Raw genomic sequence first — 18,868 nt, 5'->3', positions numbered from 1 at the left:
GAATACTTTGCAGACCGCGACCTAATTTTTTATATTTTGTTTTATGAAATTAGTCTTGGTAAGAAATTTGGAAATTAAGGGAAGCCCTATTCTTTTGAATGGTTCCCTTTGAAAGAAAACCATTTTAACTATCAAAAGTAGTTAGCCGGCCACATTGTTGGACTCAAGTTGCAGTGTGATCTAAGGACTTGAATGTTCCATTTTGAAGATTTGTTTTTAAGCATGAAATTGCTATTCAAACTATTTCTTTAACCTAATTTGTTTTTTTTATTATTTAAAATATAATATGAGTCTATTTATTCAGTCTAGATCAATTAAAGTGAGAATAGTCTAATACTATTTAGAGCATCTTTAACAATGCTAGCCATTTTTGAGTCAAATTTTAGCTAAAGTAGATAAAAAGTCATTTTAGCTAGCCACTTTAGAATTACGTCTGCATCAATGCTCTCTATTTTAGCTAGTTTTGAATTTATATTATTTTTTAAATGAATATTAAATAGTTTAAATGTATTTATAAATTACATAAAATAACTTAAAAGAAATGTTTTAAATTATAGAGAGCCTCATCCCGCTCTCTATATTTAGGAGCGAGATAGCTAAAAGTTATAATAGAGAGCTACTTAGGAGTCTGGTGCAGCTGCTAAAATAGTTAAAAAGTTAAACATACTCTCCAAAATAGCTAATGAGCCACAATAGAGAGTCTGCTAAAAATGCTCTTAGTCTTACATTTATGAGTGGGAAGTCCTGAACAGAATTAAGGAGGATTGTCTTCTCAAAAAGTAAGTGTTAATTAGGTTGTGTTTCAAATGGCTAATTTAAGTAAAAAAAATAAGCCATTACATTACAAGAGTGTAAATAGCCACAAAAGAATCTCGATTGAATTGTAAAACAACTTAACAACCCTATACTTCTTTACTGTTCGTTTTAAGCAAAACATTGAAGAGAACTCTGCACCAATAAAAAGCTAAACATTGCATATTGCATATGTAGATGATGTACAACCCAAGGGAACTTTTAACATTCTTTAAATAACTCCACCTAATACACTATTTTTTACACAATGTGATCAAAAGACATCAAACGCATTTCTATATATAAATAAATTGTGAATAACTGTAATGGAAAAAAAAAACTTGGCTCAAATCATTATGCATCGTGGACACTCAAAATGCAACCAATTGCTTTTCTACAAAAAGATCTTGACTTCCAACTGAAGTACACTGTCGTATAAGCAAACTCATTGAATGCTTTGCTAATTATGAATGCGTGGATCATTCACAAGTTCTCATATAAACAATTGGTCACACCTACACTACACAATTGAGTTTATGCATCCATACTTTTATTTTTTGGAAGATTATTATTCATGGAGTTTTCCATTTTTGGTTAGACTCTCTTGGTTTTGCTTCTTGTAGGAATTGTGTGTTTTTTTTTTTTTTTGGTGAACAAAAGTTTGGAGAGAAGAAGGTTATCTTACACCTCCGCACTAGAACAAACCTACAACCTTATTCGTGAAGGAGACTGACATGGGACACATACCTGTCACCACAGTCTCCAAGAATGGATTTTCATAGGTTATTTACAGATCGCGTGATCCAATGCGAGAACGCTGGCAGCGATGATCAAACTTGAATTGCGTCTCAACCACAAGCACACCCATACTAACTGAACCAACCCACTTTGGTAGGAATTGTGCATTTTTCAGTAAATGAAAAACATAATTCCAAAACAAATAGAGAATAAAAATAATAATAAATAAAAACAAACCTCTTATAAAAAGCATAAAAAGACCAAGAGAGTGAGAGAGGGAGAAGGAGAGAGAAATGGGGCAAGAGGAGCAGAGCACTGTAGGTGTGGAAGAAGAAGAAGAAGAAGAAGAAAGACATGAAATTTCAGAGTCATGGAGCCAAAGGAAGCAAACCCTAATACTCGAAATCTCATCTAAGCTCATCAATGGTGATCTTGAGGCCAAAATTGAAGCCGCCAGAGACATCAGAAACTTGGTCAGAAAGTCTTCTTCTTCCTCCTCCTCCTCTTCTTCTTCTGCGGCCAAGACTCGATTGAAGTTGGGAGCTTCAGGTGTGATTCCACCTTTGGTGACTATGCTGGTCTCTCCTAACCCAGATGCTCGCCAAGCTTCTCTTCTAGCTCTTCTCAACCTCGCTGTTCGCAATGACCGGTATAGCTTCTTCATCTTTTTCCTTTTTTTTTTTTTTTTTTGATATTTCTATGTGTTTAAATCACTAATAGAGCTGTTTGAGACTAGTTTATGCTAATTTGGATGATGGGTTTTGTTGGGTTTATACTGATTTTGTGGCTAAAAGTGAAAGATTGAAGCTTTTGGTGCTTCTGGGATTGTGTTTTTGTTCATTAAGAATGAAATTAGTGATGTTGGGGCTTTGTTTTAGAGTTTAATAGCAAAAATTTGTAGTAGAATTTCTTACATTTCTTAGCAAGTTAGCTACCAATTGGAGGGCATAGGGTGGTTTTGTATTTTGGTATCTTCTTCATTGAGTTTCTGAACAAATTGTAACTTGAGGGGAAGAGTTGGCTTCTTTTGGTTCAATCTAGTGAAAATTCTGCCTCACGCTGGTTATTCAAAGAAGAAGAAAGAAAATTCTTGAGGGAGGGTGTTATATTTGCTGAATACTTGAGAAAGAGAGCGCTTTTTCCTTTAACTACCTTTCTTTTACTGGTACTGATTCATTGGAAGATCCAACTGGATCTTAGTTTTCTGATGGGAGATTTGTTATATTTGCTACAAATGGATGGAAAGTCCCAGCCTTGACATATTTTTGTAGAATTTTGCTCTCTTGAATTTCTTAGGAAAAGTATCTGACTGAAGGGTGAGGCTATGGAGTTCAATTTTTAGTTTAATCATATTTGCTTGTTTTGCATTCTAGATATGGATTAAATATCTATAAGATGGATAATGGATACCACTTGGCACTTGTTTCTCCAAGTTTAAATTATTTGTACTGTGCTGTTAAAACTGGGGAAATGCCAGACTATATTGTTCCTTTCTTAACGGTGCAAAAGCATTCTGATCTAAAACTGAGTCCCCAGTCCTTTTTGTCCCTGTAATTTGAGGATTTTCCATATCTGTGGATCATGTGAATGCACAGAGTGATAGCTGTGGTTGCATTATTATATATAAATCTTAACTGCTCACTATTTCTGCAATTCTTTTCCATATTAGGTATTGGGTTGTAGTAGTATAATATTTGACTGGTGTCAGTATGTCTCATTGGGTCCGTGTTTGGTGTTATCAGAAACAAAGTCAAGATTGTGACAGCTGGAGCTGTTCCTCCTCTTGTTGAGCTCCTCAAGTTCCAAAACGGTAGCTTAAGGGATTTAGCCACTGCAGCAATCTTAACACTGTCAGCTGTTGCATTGAACAAGCCAATTATTGTGGCTTCTGGAGCTGCACCGCTCCTTGTTCAGATCCTCAGCTCCGGAAGTGTTCAAGGAAAGGTTGATGCCGTGACTGCCCTACACAACCTCTCTTCCTGCAAAGACAATGCGACTCCAATTCTTGATGCTACAGCTGTTCCTCCTCTTATAAACCTCCTCAAAGAATGCAAAAAGTATTCCAAGTTTGCTGAAAAAACTTCTGCCCTTCTCGAAATCCTATCCAACTCAGAAGAAGGGCGCGTTGCAATCTCAAACTTAGAGGGTGGGATCTTAACCTTAGTAGAGACTGTTGAAGATGGATCCATTGTCAGCACAGAACATGCTGTTGGAGCTTTGCTCACTCTATGTGAGAGCTGTCGAGATAAATACCGGGAACTCATTCTTAAAGAAGGTGCAGTCCCGGGCCTTCTGCGGTTGACTGTAGATGGCACAGCTGAAGCTCGGGAGAAAGCTCGTATACTTCTGGATTTGCTTAGAGATTCTCCCCAGGAAAAGCATTTGGCGTCGTCAGTTCTGGAGAGAATTGTATACGACATTGCCACGAGGGTCGATGGAGCTGATAAAGCTGCTGAAACCGCAAAGAGGTTACTGGAAGATATGGTTAAACGAAGCATGGAGCACAGCATGAGCCGCATTCAGCAGAGAGCTGCGTCTTGTACACCTTCTAATATTCAGTCTACATGATGCTTTCAGTTCACAAAAAAAAAAAAAAAAAAAAACTGGTATAGAGTTTTAATATGTATCTCTATGTATTTGTTTGGGCAGATAGACTCTCAACTCAGCTAAATCACTCTCCAGAAGTAGTTAGGAATCACTGGAGTTGACATGTTGGTTTAGAGTAGGTGTTAACAAGTGGCATTGTGGATGCATTGTACTTGTAAATCTCAACTTTGGTCATGTATATATAAATTTCACTCGGCTATTTTTACTGCAGATTTCTTCTGATTACATGTGTATAACTCTGAGAAGACCTTGTTTTTACAGCTAGTGACCCCAAATTTGGAAGACAGTAGTACCACATAAACCTTATCCATCGCCAACATCACATTGGTATTTATGGGCACAACTAATAGTCTCTTTAGTCTCATATTTCACAATCAAAGTTTCCTAATCAATATTTAGGGAGAAATATCACTTTGGTCATCGAACTATGGGTCGTTCGACACTTTGGTCATCCAACTTTTAAAAACTTTATTTTGGTCATCGAACTATGGGTCTGTATATCACTTTGGTCATTCCATCAGTTTTCTCTATTATCTCCAGGGGTATTTTGGAGATGAAATGTTTTACCCGCCATTTTTATAACTTAATCTAATTTTCTCCGCCTAAACATAAAACTTCATCCAATTTTGCCAACTTTTCCCTCCTTTTATTCATGCATTCATCATCAGTAATCAAAGCATACAACAGAGAAAAATAATCGAGTCAGAGAATGATTCAAAGTGAGGGAATATAAGAGGAAGAAAAATATTGATTTAATAAATCGAGGAATTATAAGAGTGAAAAGTTGGCAAAATTGGATGAAGTTTTATGTTTAGGGGGGAAAAGTTGGATTAAGTTATAAAAAGGGTTTTTGTCTATTTACCCCATTTCTAGGGATTTTTTTCCCACTAACCCCATTGTGTTTTTTTAATTCCCTCTTACCCAATACACTCTAAGGGAGTATTCCCTAATACCCCATTAAGATTTTTTTTTTTGTTTTTAATTTTTTTTTAATACCATTTTACCCCTCACCCCTTATTTACTTAGAGAGAGAGAGAGAGAGAGAGAAAAACCATAAGAGACTTCACCGGAGCCCGTCACCGTCCGCCGGAATCCGGTCACCGGTCGCCGGAATCCGATCACTGGTCGCCGGAATCCGGCCAACTTTCGCCGGATTCCAGTCACCGGCGGCCGCCCATCGGACCTTTCAGAAAACCTCGCCGGAAATGTTTATTACCCCAATAGACATCTATTGCCCATCAATAAAGGTCTATCGCCTCCCAATAGACGTCTATCAGTCATGTATTGCCTCCCAATAGACGTCTATTGCCTCCCAATAGAACTTTTGGTCTATTGCCCCCCAATAGACGTCTATTGACCCCCAATAGACGACTATCAGCCATGTATTGCCCCCCAATAGACGACTATCAACCATGTATTGCCCCCCAATAGACGTCTATTGCCCCCCAATAGGACTTTCAGTCGCCAGAATAGGAACTAATCTTTCTAGATTTAGACAAATAAAACTTTGATTAAAGAAAAAAATGAGAACATTACATCAATTCAAAACGTCTATTGCCCCCCAATAGATGTCTATTGGCCCCCCAATAGAACTTTCAGTTGCTGGAATGGAAACTAATTTTTCTAAATTTAGAAATATAAATCTTTGATTAAAGAAAAAAAAAAGAGGAGAACACATCAATTAAAAACGTTTATTTTCCTCAAATAGACGTCTATTGCCCCAATAGAGAGGCAATAAACCTCTAGGCACCGATGGAAGAGAAAAATATGAGAAAAATATATGTAAAGAGACTAAAGCATAAACATTGAGCTACAGAACAAATCATTAGTTCACTACTCATTTCAATCATGCTTTCTTTTCTTCTTGCATTGGCCAATGGAGTATGGGCATGTTGTATACCATGATCTAACAAGCTACCTAGGTATAGCTGCACCAGAAAATATTAAAATTTCAACAAACTTTGGAAACAAGTTCTTATTCTCCTGACATACGAACACAATTAACCTCCTCTCCCAATTTAGATGCCCCATCTATCTGGTGGACCTACGCATTAATGGAATTGCCACCTAAAGCTGCCGGAATTGCTTGCATCTGGACACCCATCTGAATTTGTCTGCATCATAACAACTAAGCAAAACCAAACTTTAATACGCAGAAATATGATTCACATTAACCCTTATAACAGAGCACCGCTGCATGCAATTCGACTCAAATTGCTCAAATCTAACAAGCAAGGAACAGTTAACAATAACAGATCACCAGAAAATACAATCATAAAGTGGATTTCACCTAAGAAAAGTAGCAAACTAGATCAGGCTACCCGTTTCAGTGGCAGACCCAAACCAAGGAACCTACCGACGCATCAATGTCATTGTTACCGGACTCGCTGGAGCTTAAAGTCGGCGCCGGAGCTAGAGAAATCCAGAGTAGAAGGCGCGGAGGTCAGCATCTTAGACGTTGAATGCGGGGCGGAGATCGGAGGATTAAGACGAAGAGGTCAAGGTCGTCGACGTTAGGGTTCGGACCTCGTCGGCGTTGTCCTCGTCGCCGTCGCTCGAAGAGGAGACGCACTGAGCAGATCGGAGAGGGATGAGAGAGAGAGTTCAGATCGGAGAGGGATGAGAGAGAGAGAGTTCAGATCGTGGAGAGATGAGAGAGACATAGAGGCAGATGTAATTAATTAATTAAGTGAAAGGCATAACTGTCATTTTGTTTTAAACAGGGTAAGTGAGAATAAAAATTTGTTGCTGGGGTAAGTGGGATAATTTTGGCCAATTTTGGTGCTTTTGGTCAAGGACCCTTATAAAAATAGCGAGTAAACCTTTAAATCTCCAAAATACCCTTGGAGTTAACAGAGAAAACAGACGGAATGACCAAAGTGATATGTGATGATATAGTTCGATGACCAAAATGAAGTTTTTAAAAGTTGGATAACCAAAGTGTCGAGCAAGCCATAGTTCGATGAACAAAGTGATATTTCTGCCCAATATTTAAGTAACTGAGATGTCTGTTATTTACATGTTTGCCACTGTCGGTGTGTCCGGTTGTCACCGTCCTTAAATACACACTGAACTACTAAAGCCTCAAGCTTTTATATAGTATTTTCCTAACCTCATCAGTCATACTAAAAACCAAAACCAGAGAGTAGACTGTGGGCCAAAAGCTGCCATCTTCTTCCACGTGTTCTTTCTCCTCCACGTGGAGACATCACAGCAGACACGCCCCTTCCTCAGTCTAGGATTCAATTTAATCATCACCATCGATCTTTTGACTTATGCAAATCTGGAGACTTTTGAGAAATCTAGTAAGCCTTCCCCAGCTCACACTCTCATACTCAGAGACTCAAAGGCGGTGGTGGTGATGAAGCTTTTTCTTCTTCCTGGTTTTGCTTGATCTTCATGTGAGTCACATAAGGTAATTCCTCTCAAAGTCTTCACCTTTTCCCCTTCATTTCACAGATCTGGCTAAACCCACTTGGTATTAGTTTCAGGATCTGAAAATAAACAAACCAAATCGAATAAAGATCTCATCTTTAACATTCTCGGGGTTTTTGGGTGAATAAAGATCTCATCTTTATCTCTGTAACCAAAAAAAAAAGATCTCATCTTTATCGTTTTTGTGTATCTGGGTGTTTGTGTTTTCTGCTATATACTAGATTTGAGTGGCTCTAGTGTAAGCTTTAGGTGTCAAACAATGCTGGGTCGGTCCACATTTTCCAGAACCGGAAACTTCCGGCCTGAGAATCTGGGCCCCAATGCGGTTGCTTTGATCGGAAACCTGTGCTTCACGTTTTTCGTGTTTGGGGTACTAATCTTCACCATTATTGCCGCCACTTATGAACCTGAAGACCCTTTGTTTCACCCATCAACCAAGATCAGCAGTTTCCTCACATCCAAATCCAATGCCACTTTCAAATCCGATGACACTGAGGCCAAGACCGGCGAGAATTTCCTGGCTCCCAATCAAACCGAGTTTGAGAGCTTCATCAATGCAACTGATGTTGCTGACATGAAGTCGGCTGCGACCGTTGCGGTGGAAGAGGCTAGAGAGGCTGAAGTGGTGCCCGGCTCCGATTGTGAGGGTCCCATTGATTGCAGGGACACCGAGGTGTTCCATTTGATGATGACAGCTGCTATAGAAAAGTTTAAGGATATACATTTTTACAAATTTGGGAAAGCAGTTCGGGGTGAGAATGATACCACTTGTGATATGGCTTGGAGGTATAGGCCTAAGGAAGGGAAGACTGCTTCATTGTACAAGGACTATAGGAGGTTTAGTATTTTGAGGTCTAATTGTAGTCCGAGTGTGGCTGATATTGGAGAATACCATACAGGAGTAAATGCTAGGAAGAAGAAGAGGAATCAGAGACACGGGGTTCAGAAGACGGGTGGGAAGCAAGAAGAGGGGAAGATATTCCCAGTTTATGGGGAACAGGTGAATGATAATCTTCCGGTGGTGGAATCTGAGGGTTCATTTAGCCATGGTAAGTACTTGATTTATGTGGGTGGTGGAGACAGGTGCAAGAGCATGAACCAATACTTGTGGAGTTTTTTGTGTGCTTTAGGTGAAGCTCAATACCTGAACCGGACTTTGGTTATGGATTTGAGTATTTGTCTCTCGTCCATTTACACTAAATCAAATCAAGATGAGGAAGGGAAAGATTTCAGGTTTTACTTTGATTTCGAGCATTTAAGTGAGTCAGCATCTGTATTGGACCAGGTACAGTTTTGGACTGACTGGGATAAATGGCAGAAGAAAGATGGGCTGAGTCTTCATCTTGTGGAAAATTTTCAGGTCACACCTATGAAACTTCAATACGTGAAGGATTCTTTGATTATGAGAAAGTTTGCCTCTGTGGAACCAGACAATTATTGGTATAGGGTGTGTGAAGGGGAGACAGAATCTGTCATTCAACGACCATGGCATTTGATATGGAAATCGAAAAGGTTGATGGATATAGTGTCTGCAATTGCATCAAGATTGAACTGGGATTATGACTCTGTGCATATTGAGAGAGGAGAGAAGGCACAGAACAAGGAGCTTTGGCCTAACCTTGCTCAGGATACTTCACCTGATTCACTTCTCGCGACCCTGAAGGACAAAGTTGAAGATGGCAGGAACCTCTACATTGCAACAAATGAACCAGAAACATCTTTCTTTGATCCTTTGAAGGACAAGTATACCACTCATTTCCTTGATGAGTACAAGGATCTTTGGGATGAAAAAAGCGAGTGGTACTCAGAGACCACCAAGCTTACCAGTGGAGTTCCAGTTGACTTTGATGGTTACATGAGGGTGTCAGTTGATACCGAAGTGTTCTTGAGAGGGAAAAAGCAGATTGAAACCTTCAATGATCTCACCAATGATTGCAAGGATGGTGTGAACACTTGCAACACCGCAGCGAGCTAATCCCTACACGTGTTCTGGAACTTTGTCATTTGCTGCATTGCAAATATCCACGGTTTACTTTTTTGTTATTTCCTGTGTTGCATTGAGAAATTGTAAGCCTTCGTTTTAATTGATAGTTCTAGCATTAAGTAAACGTTTTCATGATGTACTAGTAATTACTTCAAATTTTTAGCCTCAAGTTAAACTTTGGTTTTGTTTGATGTCAATCTCTTCAATCATGTGCTTGCTTTTTTTAACGTGGAATTGGCTTCCCAGTTCCATTTCATGATTGTGTTTTTTTTTAACCCTTTCCTGTGGACCTTTTTAGGATTGTTATTTTGGTCTAGTTCTAATGATGAAGAACAACAACTAGTTGGCCTTTTTAACTTTTCTCCACAAAAGTATTCATTTACTAATGACTGATTTGTAGTAAAAAAAAACTCCCATAGAACTATAGAAGTATAAAAAAGATGATACATCTTTGCCGACGAATAATGCTGTATACAGGGACATATCAGTCAACATCTCATAAAAAAATGTTATAAATATCTCACATAAAAATATAAAGAAGATACATTTTTAGCGAAAAATAGTTCGTTCATAAGAGTCTCCAATAAAAATAAAAGTAAATGGACACATCTTTACCGATAAATAATTTATCTCATAGAAATATGAAAAAGAGGACACATACTCGCCAACAAATGACTTGTCTGTAATGTACTCCCAGCAAAAGCACGGTTTACCCTGGTTTGGGGACAATGACCAACTTGTAGACACCAACTTTCCATTTTGTAGTAACTGTTAGTGTGATTAATTTTAGTAGAGCAGTTCCTGAACTAGTCGTGTAGATGGATAGTGGTCCAATTAAATGCCACTACCTATGTATTGAGAAATATAGCATTCTCAACAACACAAGTACTGGCCTAGCATCAATACAATATGAACCAAGTAGATCTAAGGTGCATTTGGGTGAATGAACTGATTCAAGAAAATGAGGTGAATAGCACTAAACTGAACAAAATTACAGCTTCCCTTCCTCTTTCTCTACATCCTCCTATGATGTGATAATCGTAAAGAACATTAGAAAAAATAATGGTTCTTGTCTCTGTATACACAACAAAAACAGATCAACCTGGAAATATCATTTCCCACCACCCTTCCATTTCTTTACTGGAAATAGGGTCACCCTTTTTCCAGGATTGTTAGTTCTTCTGGCTTCTGTAGGTCGAATCATTGAAATGGTGACTTGCTGCAGATCTTTGTGTGCCTTTTCATCTGTAAATGGTTTTACCTCAAATGCACCCCTAGTGAAACCTCTAGCCACCTGAAGAATAACACCAGAAAATAAGTTTATCAGTATGAATCAGCTATGAAGCAATAGCTAAGAAGTGTGGTATCTGTTTGCTACTGGGATTGGTAAAGCAAAACATAAATTTCAAATTAATTTGTTTCTATGGACAAAACAACTTAGCAACTGTTAGACCAAAAAAAAACTTCAGCAACTTTTGATGATTATTCATTTATGCACATCCTTACCGGATAGAAGGTCAGAGTACATAACAATGGCATCAGCAGAATCAGTCATACTATTCCTAAATCTTGAACAGAAACTAAACTTTCGAATACATACCTTTAGTAGAATCCAAGCTTTGAGGGAACTACTCAATAATGCAAGTCTTGTCCTTTTCCCAGAAGTTAAGTAGTCACACATGTGATGGTCAACTCTCAGAATGAACTTTGGCCAAGATTTTGGGTTCTCTGGGTCTGGTTTCCGTTCCATCATTGCCTGATTATAATTTCAAAAAATAAATTCTTTAGTGAGGCAAAAAAAAAAGTCGGTAGTGAAGTTACAAGAAATTACTATCTAGGCCAGATGCTATGAACCGCTTGCAAATTGAAATTCCACCATGGAGTTTATTAATAAAGGAAGCTTTCAAGGGTTTCTTTAAAAGTTGTACCAAACTGCATGTGCTGGTTTTTCCCAAAGGCATTGGTGCTTCTCTTTCAGATTTGTAGGTCAACGGAATAAAATATGTTAGTAGTCTAAGCCTTCACTTACCAGCAATCGAGAAATTTCTTGTTCAATTTTGGAGAACGAGGTCTCTAAGGCTTCTACTCTCCCAGTGGCATGACAACAAGTACATGGTTCACTAATCATAAATGTCACACTAGGTCGTACCTGTCCGACATGGAGCCAAAAAACTCAATGAACAAACATTGTGCCAGCAAACTTTAGTTAATATATAAATAATAAATCTAGTGAATATTTTCAAGTTGTCTTTTATATAAGTTTCTGAATGTTGGATGATCGGTATAGCATTTCTACATTCAAGCAATTCCTAGCAAATCTTACGTATTTGAGATTTGGATCCTTCATTGCAAATCTTTCACAACTATTTTAATAGCAAAGAGAAAATTGTTAATCACGATAAAGTGCAACATACTCTCTTTCTCGTTATTTCCATGAGTCCATGCCTAGACAGTTCAGAGACTTTAACCATCGATCTATCTCTCTCAACAGCCTTCTTAGCTTCTTCGTAGACCAATCTCTTATTTGCTGAAAATAAAATGGTGCCAAAAATAATCTATAAATAAAATGGTGAAGTTCAATAAATGATGAGCAAGTTCAGAAGAGTTGATTAAGAAGGCCCCTCTTTCTCATACTAACATGAAGTTTTCAGAATTTCTTTCAATCCCAAGGGACCATAACTCACTTCTGTCTACCTAATCAAACTTTTTGAAGGAACCCAAGACCACATAGCAAAACCTTAGAAGTTTGATAAAAAGATAGTTAGCAACTATATTTGTTATTACTTACATGGAAAATGCTAGTGTGCATGTTGTGTAGCAAACTTCAAATACTTTACTGGTACAACCATATGACTGCTTGATAATTTTTTTTTTTTTTAAATCTTCTTTCTGTTCAGGGGGGGAGAAAAGAATATAGTTTATCCCTAAACAAGTTCATGATATGTAGGATCTCTAAAAGTGAATGTGAAAAATTATGATATCAACCATAAACTGGAACAAAATCAAGCTGAAAGATAATAGGCTAGTCCAGTAAGCAACTAAGTACACAATTAGTTCCATGGATGTGCAAAAATATGTGCATATGTGAAGCATGCACATTTGCACACACAAAAGAAAGAAACTTTGACTTACATTCATCGGCCATATCAATGAAATCTACCACAATTATGCCCCCAATATCTCTCAGTCGTAACTCCCTTGCAATCTGAAACACATTATTCTCTATCAAAAACTACTGCAAAGCTTAAAGAAAAAGAGGGAAGAATAGAAAATTTATCTTAAACCTTTCAAATAAGAGCCTAGCAATTTTTAAAAGAAAACCATGTATCAAAGTCATACACAACTTCAACGCTGTTTATATGCATGCATGTAACTAATTGGAGAATAAACAGGGGTAAGCTTCTTTAAATAGGTTCGGTACAAGTTTGTACCAAACTTACAACTAGCCCTTCTATGTTCATATCCTTCTGTTTTTATATGAATAAAATAGATATTACATGAATGATTTGATATTTGGCGTTGTTTATGGTAACCAATTAATGAGATACTGGTTGCATAGATACTCAGAAGAACAACCCAGAAGAAAATCTATACATGCAGGGAAAGCAATGCCCAAATGTGGTAATAAGAGTTCAGCATAAATCATACCTGTTTGGCAGCTGCAAGGTTGACTTCCAGAATAGCTTTCTCCTGTGAGGTTCCTTGACCAAACATCCCATGACCCCCATTCACATCAACAGATACTAATGCCTCAGTTTGCTCAATCACTAGAGAACCTCCATTAGCAAGTGGAACCCTACAACGCAAGAGAAGAGATGTAACTTAAATCAAGAAAAAGTCCAGTATGTGTCTCCCCACCGAAAAGACAAAAGGATATGGAGAATCTACTTTTAAGTTCAGAGCATTTGATCTTATAGCAAGTATTGAAGAATTTGTCCACAAATGGTTCACAATTAAGGGAACAATAGACTAGACAAGTTGGGCTCTCATAATCTGATCTTTCGATTTCAAAATCAGTTGAGCTCCCCCTTCAGTAATATTCGGATTTTTCATATTCTAAATTCAACACTTGACTGTTTTGTTATTAAAGATTGATTATCAGGCTGTCATTAACTTTAAGTAACAAAATAACTGCAAGAAACTGCTTCACAGGGTCAACTATTTAAAAAAATAAATAAATAAAGAAGATTATTTTGTTGCCTCTGTATTGGCCACAACATCTATGAACTTCAGTGGCATCACGGTAGACAAAGATTGCAGCAAGCTATGTCATTAACCTATCATCATAATACCCTAATTTGTGTGGAACCTTGACAACATTTGAAGGCTCCATTTCAGAATGACTATTTCCAGACAAGTATGGAGATCATCGAGCAAATATGAGACTATCAACCTAGAGAATATTGACTACCCCTCACCTTTTACTGAGCATATTGTTGATCTCTTCTTCAATGTTGAATTCATCAAAAAGAGGGATTCTTTTACTGTATAGCTCAACTCGATCACAAAGATCAGGGGCAATCTCCTGAAGGTAATTGGTAACCTGGAAAACATAGCAAACATTGATCAGTATTTGATAGCAATATAATGAAATTTTAGATCAGAAACAAACAGGGTTTTTAGTGATAGTACCATACCTCATGATATGTCCTTGGAGAGTCAACTACCATTTTCTCAACCTGAAGTATCCATAATTAAGAGTGCTATTAGGGATAAGAGGGATAGGACTACCAGAGGTTCTTGTAAAAGGTTGACATAAATTGAAAATAAAACCATGCAAAATGATACAAGCAATCAGCATAATGACTTTGATATAAATGACAGATAGTTACCGTCTCATTAAAATAATCCTGCACAACTGAGAGCGTCTGACCCATTGCACGATGCAGAATAACAGGAACGGCTCCTTCCACACCTTCATCTGCAGCAAGAGCTGCAGATTTTGCATGCTCCGTGATATTCTTCCAAGTTAAAACCAAACCTTCCAGATCTTTTTGCAGTTCCTCTAAAGAATGGCCAGCAGCAACAGTCCTTACAGTCAGACCAAAACCTGGAGGCTGCAAAGTTTTTGCAATGACTTTCAATCGTGTACGCTCAATACCACTGATTTTCTTGGAGATTCCAATTCTATCACAACGAGTTATCAATATCTGCAAGCCAGGCAACTCAAAAATGTTAAATATAAAAGAAAAAAAAGAATAATCAGAGACTAAGGCTGCAAAGGGTGCAAAAAAAAACATACCCAGAATCTGCTCTTTAATTTTGGATAAGCAGTCAGTGTGGGTCCTTTTGAACCCAACCCCTCTTTGACAACTTGTACAACAACTTTAGTGCCCTTCTGAACTCGGGCCCACTTATTTTCATGAGTGACAGTATTTGCACCATTCTTCTTATTTTGGGGGTGAGACATTTGAGAATTGCTAGAACCATTGATGGCAACAGGAATGGCACTAGTTTCACCTTCTGGATAATCAGCTTCTACTTTGCCATAATCAAGTATACTACCATTCATGTGTTCCTTAACATCTGAGAGATCAAATGCATCCTCAATTTCATGCTCCTCATCGTCACTGTGCATTGATTTTACAAAATCGTCCTGAGAGCTAATTTCCATGATGTCATCAGTCACTTCGAAATCAAGTGACATGCGTTCATTTTCATCTGCAGTCATGTGTTCTTCGAACATATGACTGTTGGCTTCCGTTTTCTTTGTCCTTCGGAATGGAGGGAATATAAAAGGCTCCCTGTTGTGTTTGATGTCCATTAGAGATGGTCTAGAATTCCCTATATTTACAAATGCCCCACCCATATGGGGGACAAGTTTTGTAACCACCCCTAGATAAACGCTATCACACTGCACAGTACTTTTAACAGGTTCCAATAGTAGCTCAACCAGTTTCCCATATTCCAGTAGAGCTATCCTTTGCATAGTACATATAGAAGAGTTAATCAGTATAATGGTAGAAACAGGTTCCTTGGGAATTAGGTTATTGCTTTCTTCAGGCAAAGAGTTTCCTGTATCATCCAAATTTGTAATGCCATCTTCTATGTTGCCATTGTCTGACATATCAGACCCCCTCATATCCTTGGATACAAGAAAGAAGGGAGGTGGTTCGACTAACCAGGGCTCCTCAACAGGTTGATATCTTTCTGTTGAGAAGCTATTAGAAATTGAAACCCTCTGACTAGGATTCACTGCAAGGTCACCATCAGAGTACGCACTATCCTTCCTAAGATCACTTAACAATGGGTCTATTATGTCACTATGAGAAATAAAGCCCTTCTGTGTAGAATTTGCTGTAAGTTCACTATCAGAGTCTAACATTCCCTTCTCCATGGGAATACTTAAGACGGGCAGTGACTCTAACATATCACTTCTAAGGTATTTCATAATCTCATCCTCATCTGTCAAATAACTGGAAGCATTGAGTGTTCAGAACCATTTCAAGTAAGGAGATTGCATATACTAGGGCATCAAAATGAAAATTTACCTGTAGCTGGATCTGGAGCTGAGAATAAAGGTTGTATTGGAAAATATGTCTCTTCTATCAATGAGCCCCATGGATGAATAGGAGACATCGTAGTCCTCATCCATGAGTCCCTCACCACGAGTTTTCCACCGTTGACAGGTCGGGGTACTGACAAAGAGAATTCAGGTCCAGGTCTCCAAATAATGTCACATGAAGGCCATACTTCTCTCTTTATGAAATAGTTATATTTGAAATTTACACCACCAGCAATCTGCCAAGCAAATATTGGTGAAAACTTGATACCTTACAGCATAATAAAATAAATAATTGAAAACCAACATCATACTCTTAAGTATCTTTGTGTCTCTCAAACTCTTCTTTTTCTTGGACAAGTGTCTCTACTTAGTTCTACATATAAAGTGAATTTTCAACTACTTAGGTTCTATTATTAAGAGAAATGGTACCATTTAATTTTGTTGTTTGCTTTGTTTGTGATAAAAAGGATAAGGAGGTTAGTAGATCTAGAAATTTATAATGAAAATTCCTATGTGTTTTGAGTTTGACACCATAATGGAAATCTAGCATATAGTTCATAAGGGGATATTTTAGAAAGGAAAAGACCGAGGGGAGACAGCTTCCACAATGTAAAAAATTCATGCTTCACTCACCAACATAATCATGTGCAGCCAGGCAAAATTACCTCGAGTTCAGCCTTCCATAAGTTTGTATGTTCTGTATGAGACATTAGTATAGCGTTCTCTGGTTCCCAGGAGCCGAGAGCTGAAAGGTCCCCAGTGACGTACAAAAACTGACCAGCTTCCAGATCAGCCTCGATTGTCCAAACTATATTGCACATTCCTTTAAGAGAAGTATTTGACTTGCCTGGAAAACCAGAATGTGCTAGATCCATCAGCCAATTTAAATTGTAGGAAAGAAACTCCTTTAAAAGGATGATGTGAAAGTTTAATCACTTTTCAGGAATCACATCATATGAAACATAGATATTATAGGTATACCCAAGTAAAGGCTAGAGACATATTCATTCTGTTTATTATATGTGTGTGTGTGTGTGTGTGTGTGGAGGGAGCTGAACTTTCCCTCATAAGAGGTAGAAATTGGTAAAGAGAATTTAGATTAGATATGCTACAGCTCTAACCAGAAATTGCATTAAGAAATCTGAGGGAACTTATTTTTCTCATTATTCATTCTTCTTTACATTTTTATAACTTTGTCTAACCATAGAGGGAGGATGCTGGAGTCCAGAAGTATCTAAATTGGCCATTATACACATATCATTTTCAGGAGGAAGGGGGAAGTTATCATTGGAACCAAGTATTGAAAGGAATGACGTAAAGGTCTAAAGATAAAATTAACTGTGATTAATATGTGCTAATGTAGACAAGGAAAGAAACAAAATGCATGCAGCTTATTTAGACAGTAAGATCGATCTGAATAGACATATATGATCAAGATAGCTATCTTATTGTTACTTGGAGTAGCAAAACACTATAAACTAACATTTTGATTTCCAGTAATGAAGCTAATGATATAGCGACACAATACATATATGAAAGCCACCCGCCAGAGGGTCAATACAGGATTCGTGGTTACCTTTCTCCATGGACTTTATAGGAGCTCTTTGCAAAGAGCATTGCTTTGCTGTACAAAGAGAAAATCTGAACACATTTCCAAGGGGTATGTGATGGTATATGTACCTGCTTTGATACAAGAATCTAAATTAAAGCTATTGAGAGAGAAAGAGAGAGTAGCAAGACTACTAAAAAGAATATAATCCGCGAATGTCCATTAAGTTCCATCAATCATATACGAAACTAATGACATAATAACTACACCGTTTTAAGATATTTGGGCACACTGTCGTGACAAAACTGGTTCGAATTCAATGCAATGCCTAAGTAAGTCAGTGTGATTTCAAGTTCATTCTGCAATCCACAACAATGCAGAATCCACTTTGCAGTTAGATTTCGGGGGTATATTTCGATTTCAACGTACAACATATCTGCAAGCTGACCAACCCCTAAAATGAACAACACTACCCAACTCACTAAAAACTCAAACTTCATAACAGTTGCTACACAAAACCCAATTACTGATATCAGTAGCTAATAAAACCTAGTTCTAAAGCACAAGAACTCCATAAAGACATAAACTTTAGGTGTGTATGTAACTATATATCTCAATTCATGAGCAACCTATAAAATTCAAAACAATTCAGAAGCAGAAGCAACAATAACAGCAAGTGGGTTGTGGATACTTACGGCGATAGAAACCTGACGCTAAGCGAAGGAGGGAGGCAAGAGGAAGAGGAGAAGAGGGTGCGGTGGCGCCGAGGACAAGTATGAGGTTCGGGAATGTCCATGAGCCGCCCGACCTCCATTGTTATCAGAACAGTGAAGCAGAAGGTTGGTAAATTAGGAGAGCCGGCGGGGACAGTTTCGTCATTTGGGGGGTTGTTTTGGTTCAAAGGCTTCAACTTTGGGAGTGGGAATACTGGATAGAATGAAATTTGGGAGAAGAAGAAGATAGAGAGTGATGTGTTGGTTTGCAGTTTAGTGATGTTTTTGGCTTGGCGCCTCGTACCACACTTGTGTTTGAGGCTGTGAGCGTGTGGGTAATTTTTGCTTTCATTTTTTTTTTGATAAATTGTTGTTGTAAATGTTGGTAAGGACTTTGTTCTTTTATAAAGAAACAAGGGTGTGTGAAGTTTTGCTCGATTAAGTATGGTTGTCTTAATTTGTTCATTTCAGTGAAGTCGCGCTAAACACACTTTTGGATTCTCATATTAGAAGATTTCTCCACATGATAAGCATGAGTAGTAAAC

General features: G+C 37.9%; 3 protein-coding genes across 5 annotated transcripts; 2 read left to right on the top strand and 1 right to left on the bottom strand.

The window, feature by feature from the left end:
- Positions 1-1,788: 1,788 nt before the first annotated feature.
- Positions 1,789-4,349, top strand: LOC133725854 (U-box domain-containing protein 4). Its single transcript, XM_062153244.1, has 2 exons — positions 1,789-2,179; positions 3,273-4,349. The coding sequence occupies exons 1-2, from the start codon at positions 1,824-1,826 to the stop codon at positions 4,096-4,098; spliced, it is 1,182 nt and encodes a 393-aa protein (XP_062009228.1). The 5' UTR covers positions 1,789-1,823; the 3' UTR covers positions 4,099-4,349.
- Positions 4,350-7,405: 3,056 nt separating this feature from the next.
- On the top strand, positions 7,406-9,747 carry LOC133725853 (uncharacterized). Its single transcript, XM_062153243.1, has 2 exons — positions 7,406-7,552; positions 7,794-9,747. Exon 2 carries the CDS (start codon positions 7,832-7,834, stop codon positions 9,545-9,547), a length of 1,716 nt encoding a protein of 571 aa, XP_062009227.1. The 5' UTR covers positions 7,406-7,552; positions 7,794-7,831; the 3' UTR covers positions 9,548-9,747.
- A 758-nt stretch (positions 9,748-10,505) lies between these two features.
- LOC133725852 (ribonuclease E/G-like protein, chloroplastic) lies at positions 10,506-18,607 on the bottom strand. Of its 3 annotated transcripts, XM_062153240.1 has the most exons (14): positions 18,306-18,607; positions 17,638-17,741; positions 16,727-16,908; positions 16,048-16,297; positions 14,799-15,961; positions 14,389-14,706; positions 14,194-14,235; positions 13,975-14,099; positions 13,205-13,352; positions 12,689-12,761; positions 11,971-12,083; positions 11,586-11,705; positions 11,157-11,312; positions 10,506-10,850 (listed from the first exon to the last, which is right to left on the bottom strand). In XM_062153240.1, the coding sequence occupies exons 1-14, from the start codon at positions 18,422-18,424 to the stop codon at positions 10,668-10,670; spliced, it is 3,096 nt and encodes a 1,031-aa protein (XP_062009224.1). In that variant the 5' UTR covers positions 18,425-18,607; the 3' UTR covers positions 10,506-10,667. The 3 variants fall into 3 exon arrangements, with proteins under 3 accessions (XP_062009224.1, XP_062009225.1, XP_062009226.1); XM_062153241.1 differs by lacking the exons at positions 17,638-17,741; positions 18,306-18,607 and having other exon boundaries at positions 16,695-16,833; XM_062153242.1 differs by lacking the exons at positions 16,727-16,908; positions 17,638-17,741; positions 18,306-18,607 and having other exon boundaries at positions 14,799-15,972; positions 16,048-16,291.
- Positions 18,608-18,868: the final 261 nt, after the last annotated feature.

Source organism: Rosa rugosa, chromosome 1 (assembly GCF_958449725.1).
Source record: "Rosa rugosa chromosome 1, drRosRugo1.1, whole genome shotgun sequence".
Lineage (NCBI taxonomy): Eukaryota > Viridiplantae > Streptophyta > Magnoliopsida > Rosales > Rosaceae > Rosa > Rosa rugosa.
Note: the sequence above shows the minus strand (reverse complement) of the source record. Positions and strands in the feature narration are given on the sequence as shown.

Bases quoted from the DNA above. Each gene is read 5' to 3' on its own strand.
- LOC133725854 (XM_062153244.1), top strand. From the start codon at position 1,824: ATGGGGCAAGAGGAGCAGAGCACTGTAGGTGTGGAAGAAGAAGAAGAA. The intron at 2,180-3,272 runs GTATAGCTTCTT...TGGTGTTATCAG, and splicing joins CTCGCTGTTCGCAATGACCG to AAACAAAGTCAAGATTGTGA.
- LOC133725853 (XM_062153243.1), top strand. From the start codon at position 7,832: ATGCTGGGTCGGTCCACATTTTCCAGAACCGGAAACTTCCGGCCTGAG.
- LOC133725852 (XM_062153240.1), bottom strand. From the start codon at position 18,424: ATGGAGGTCGGGCGGCTCATGGACATTCCCGAACCTCATACTTGTCCT. The intron at 12,084-12,688 runs GTAAGTCAAAGT...TTTTATTTTCAG, and splicing joins CATTGATATGGCCGATGAAT to CAAATAAGAGATTGGTCTAC. The intron at 11,313-11,585 runs GTAAGTGAAGGC...AATTATAATCAG, and splicing joins AAGAAATTTCTCGATTGCTG to GCAATGATGGAACGGAAACC.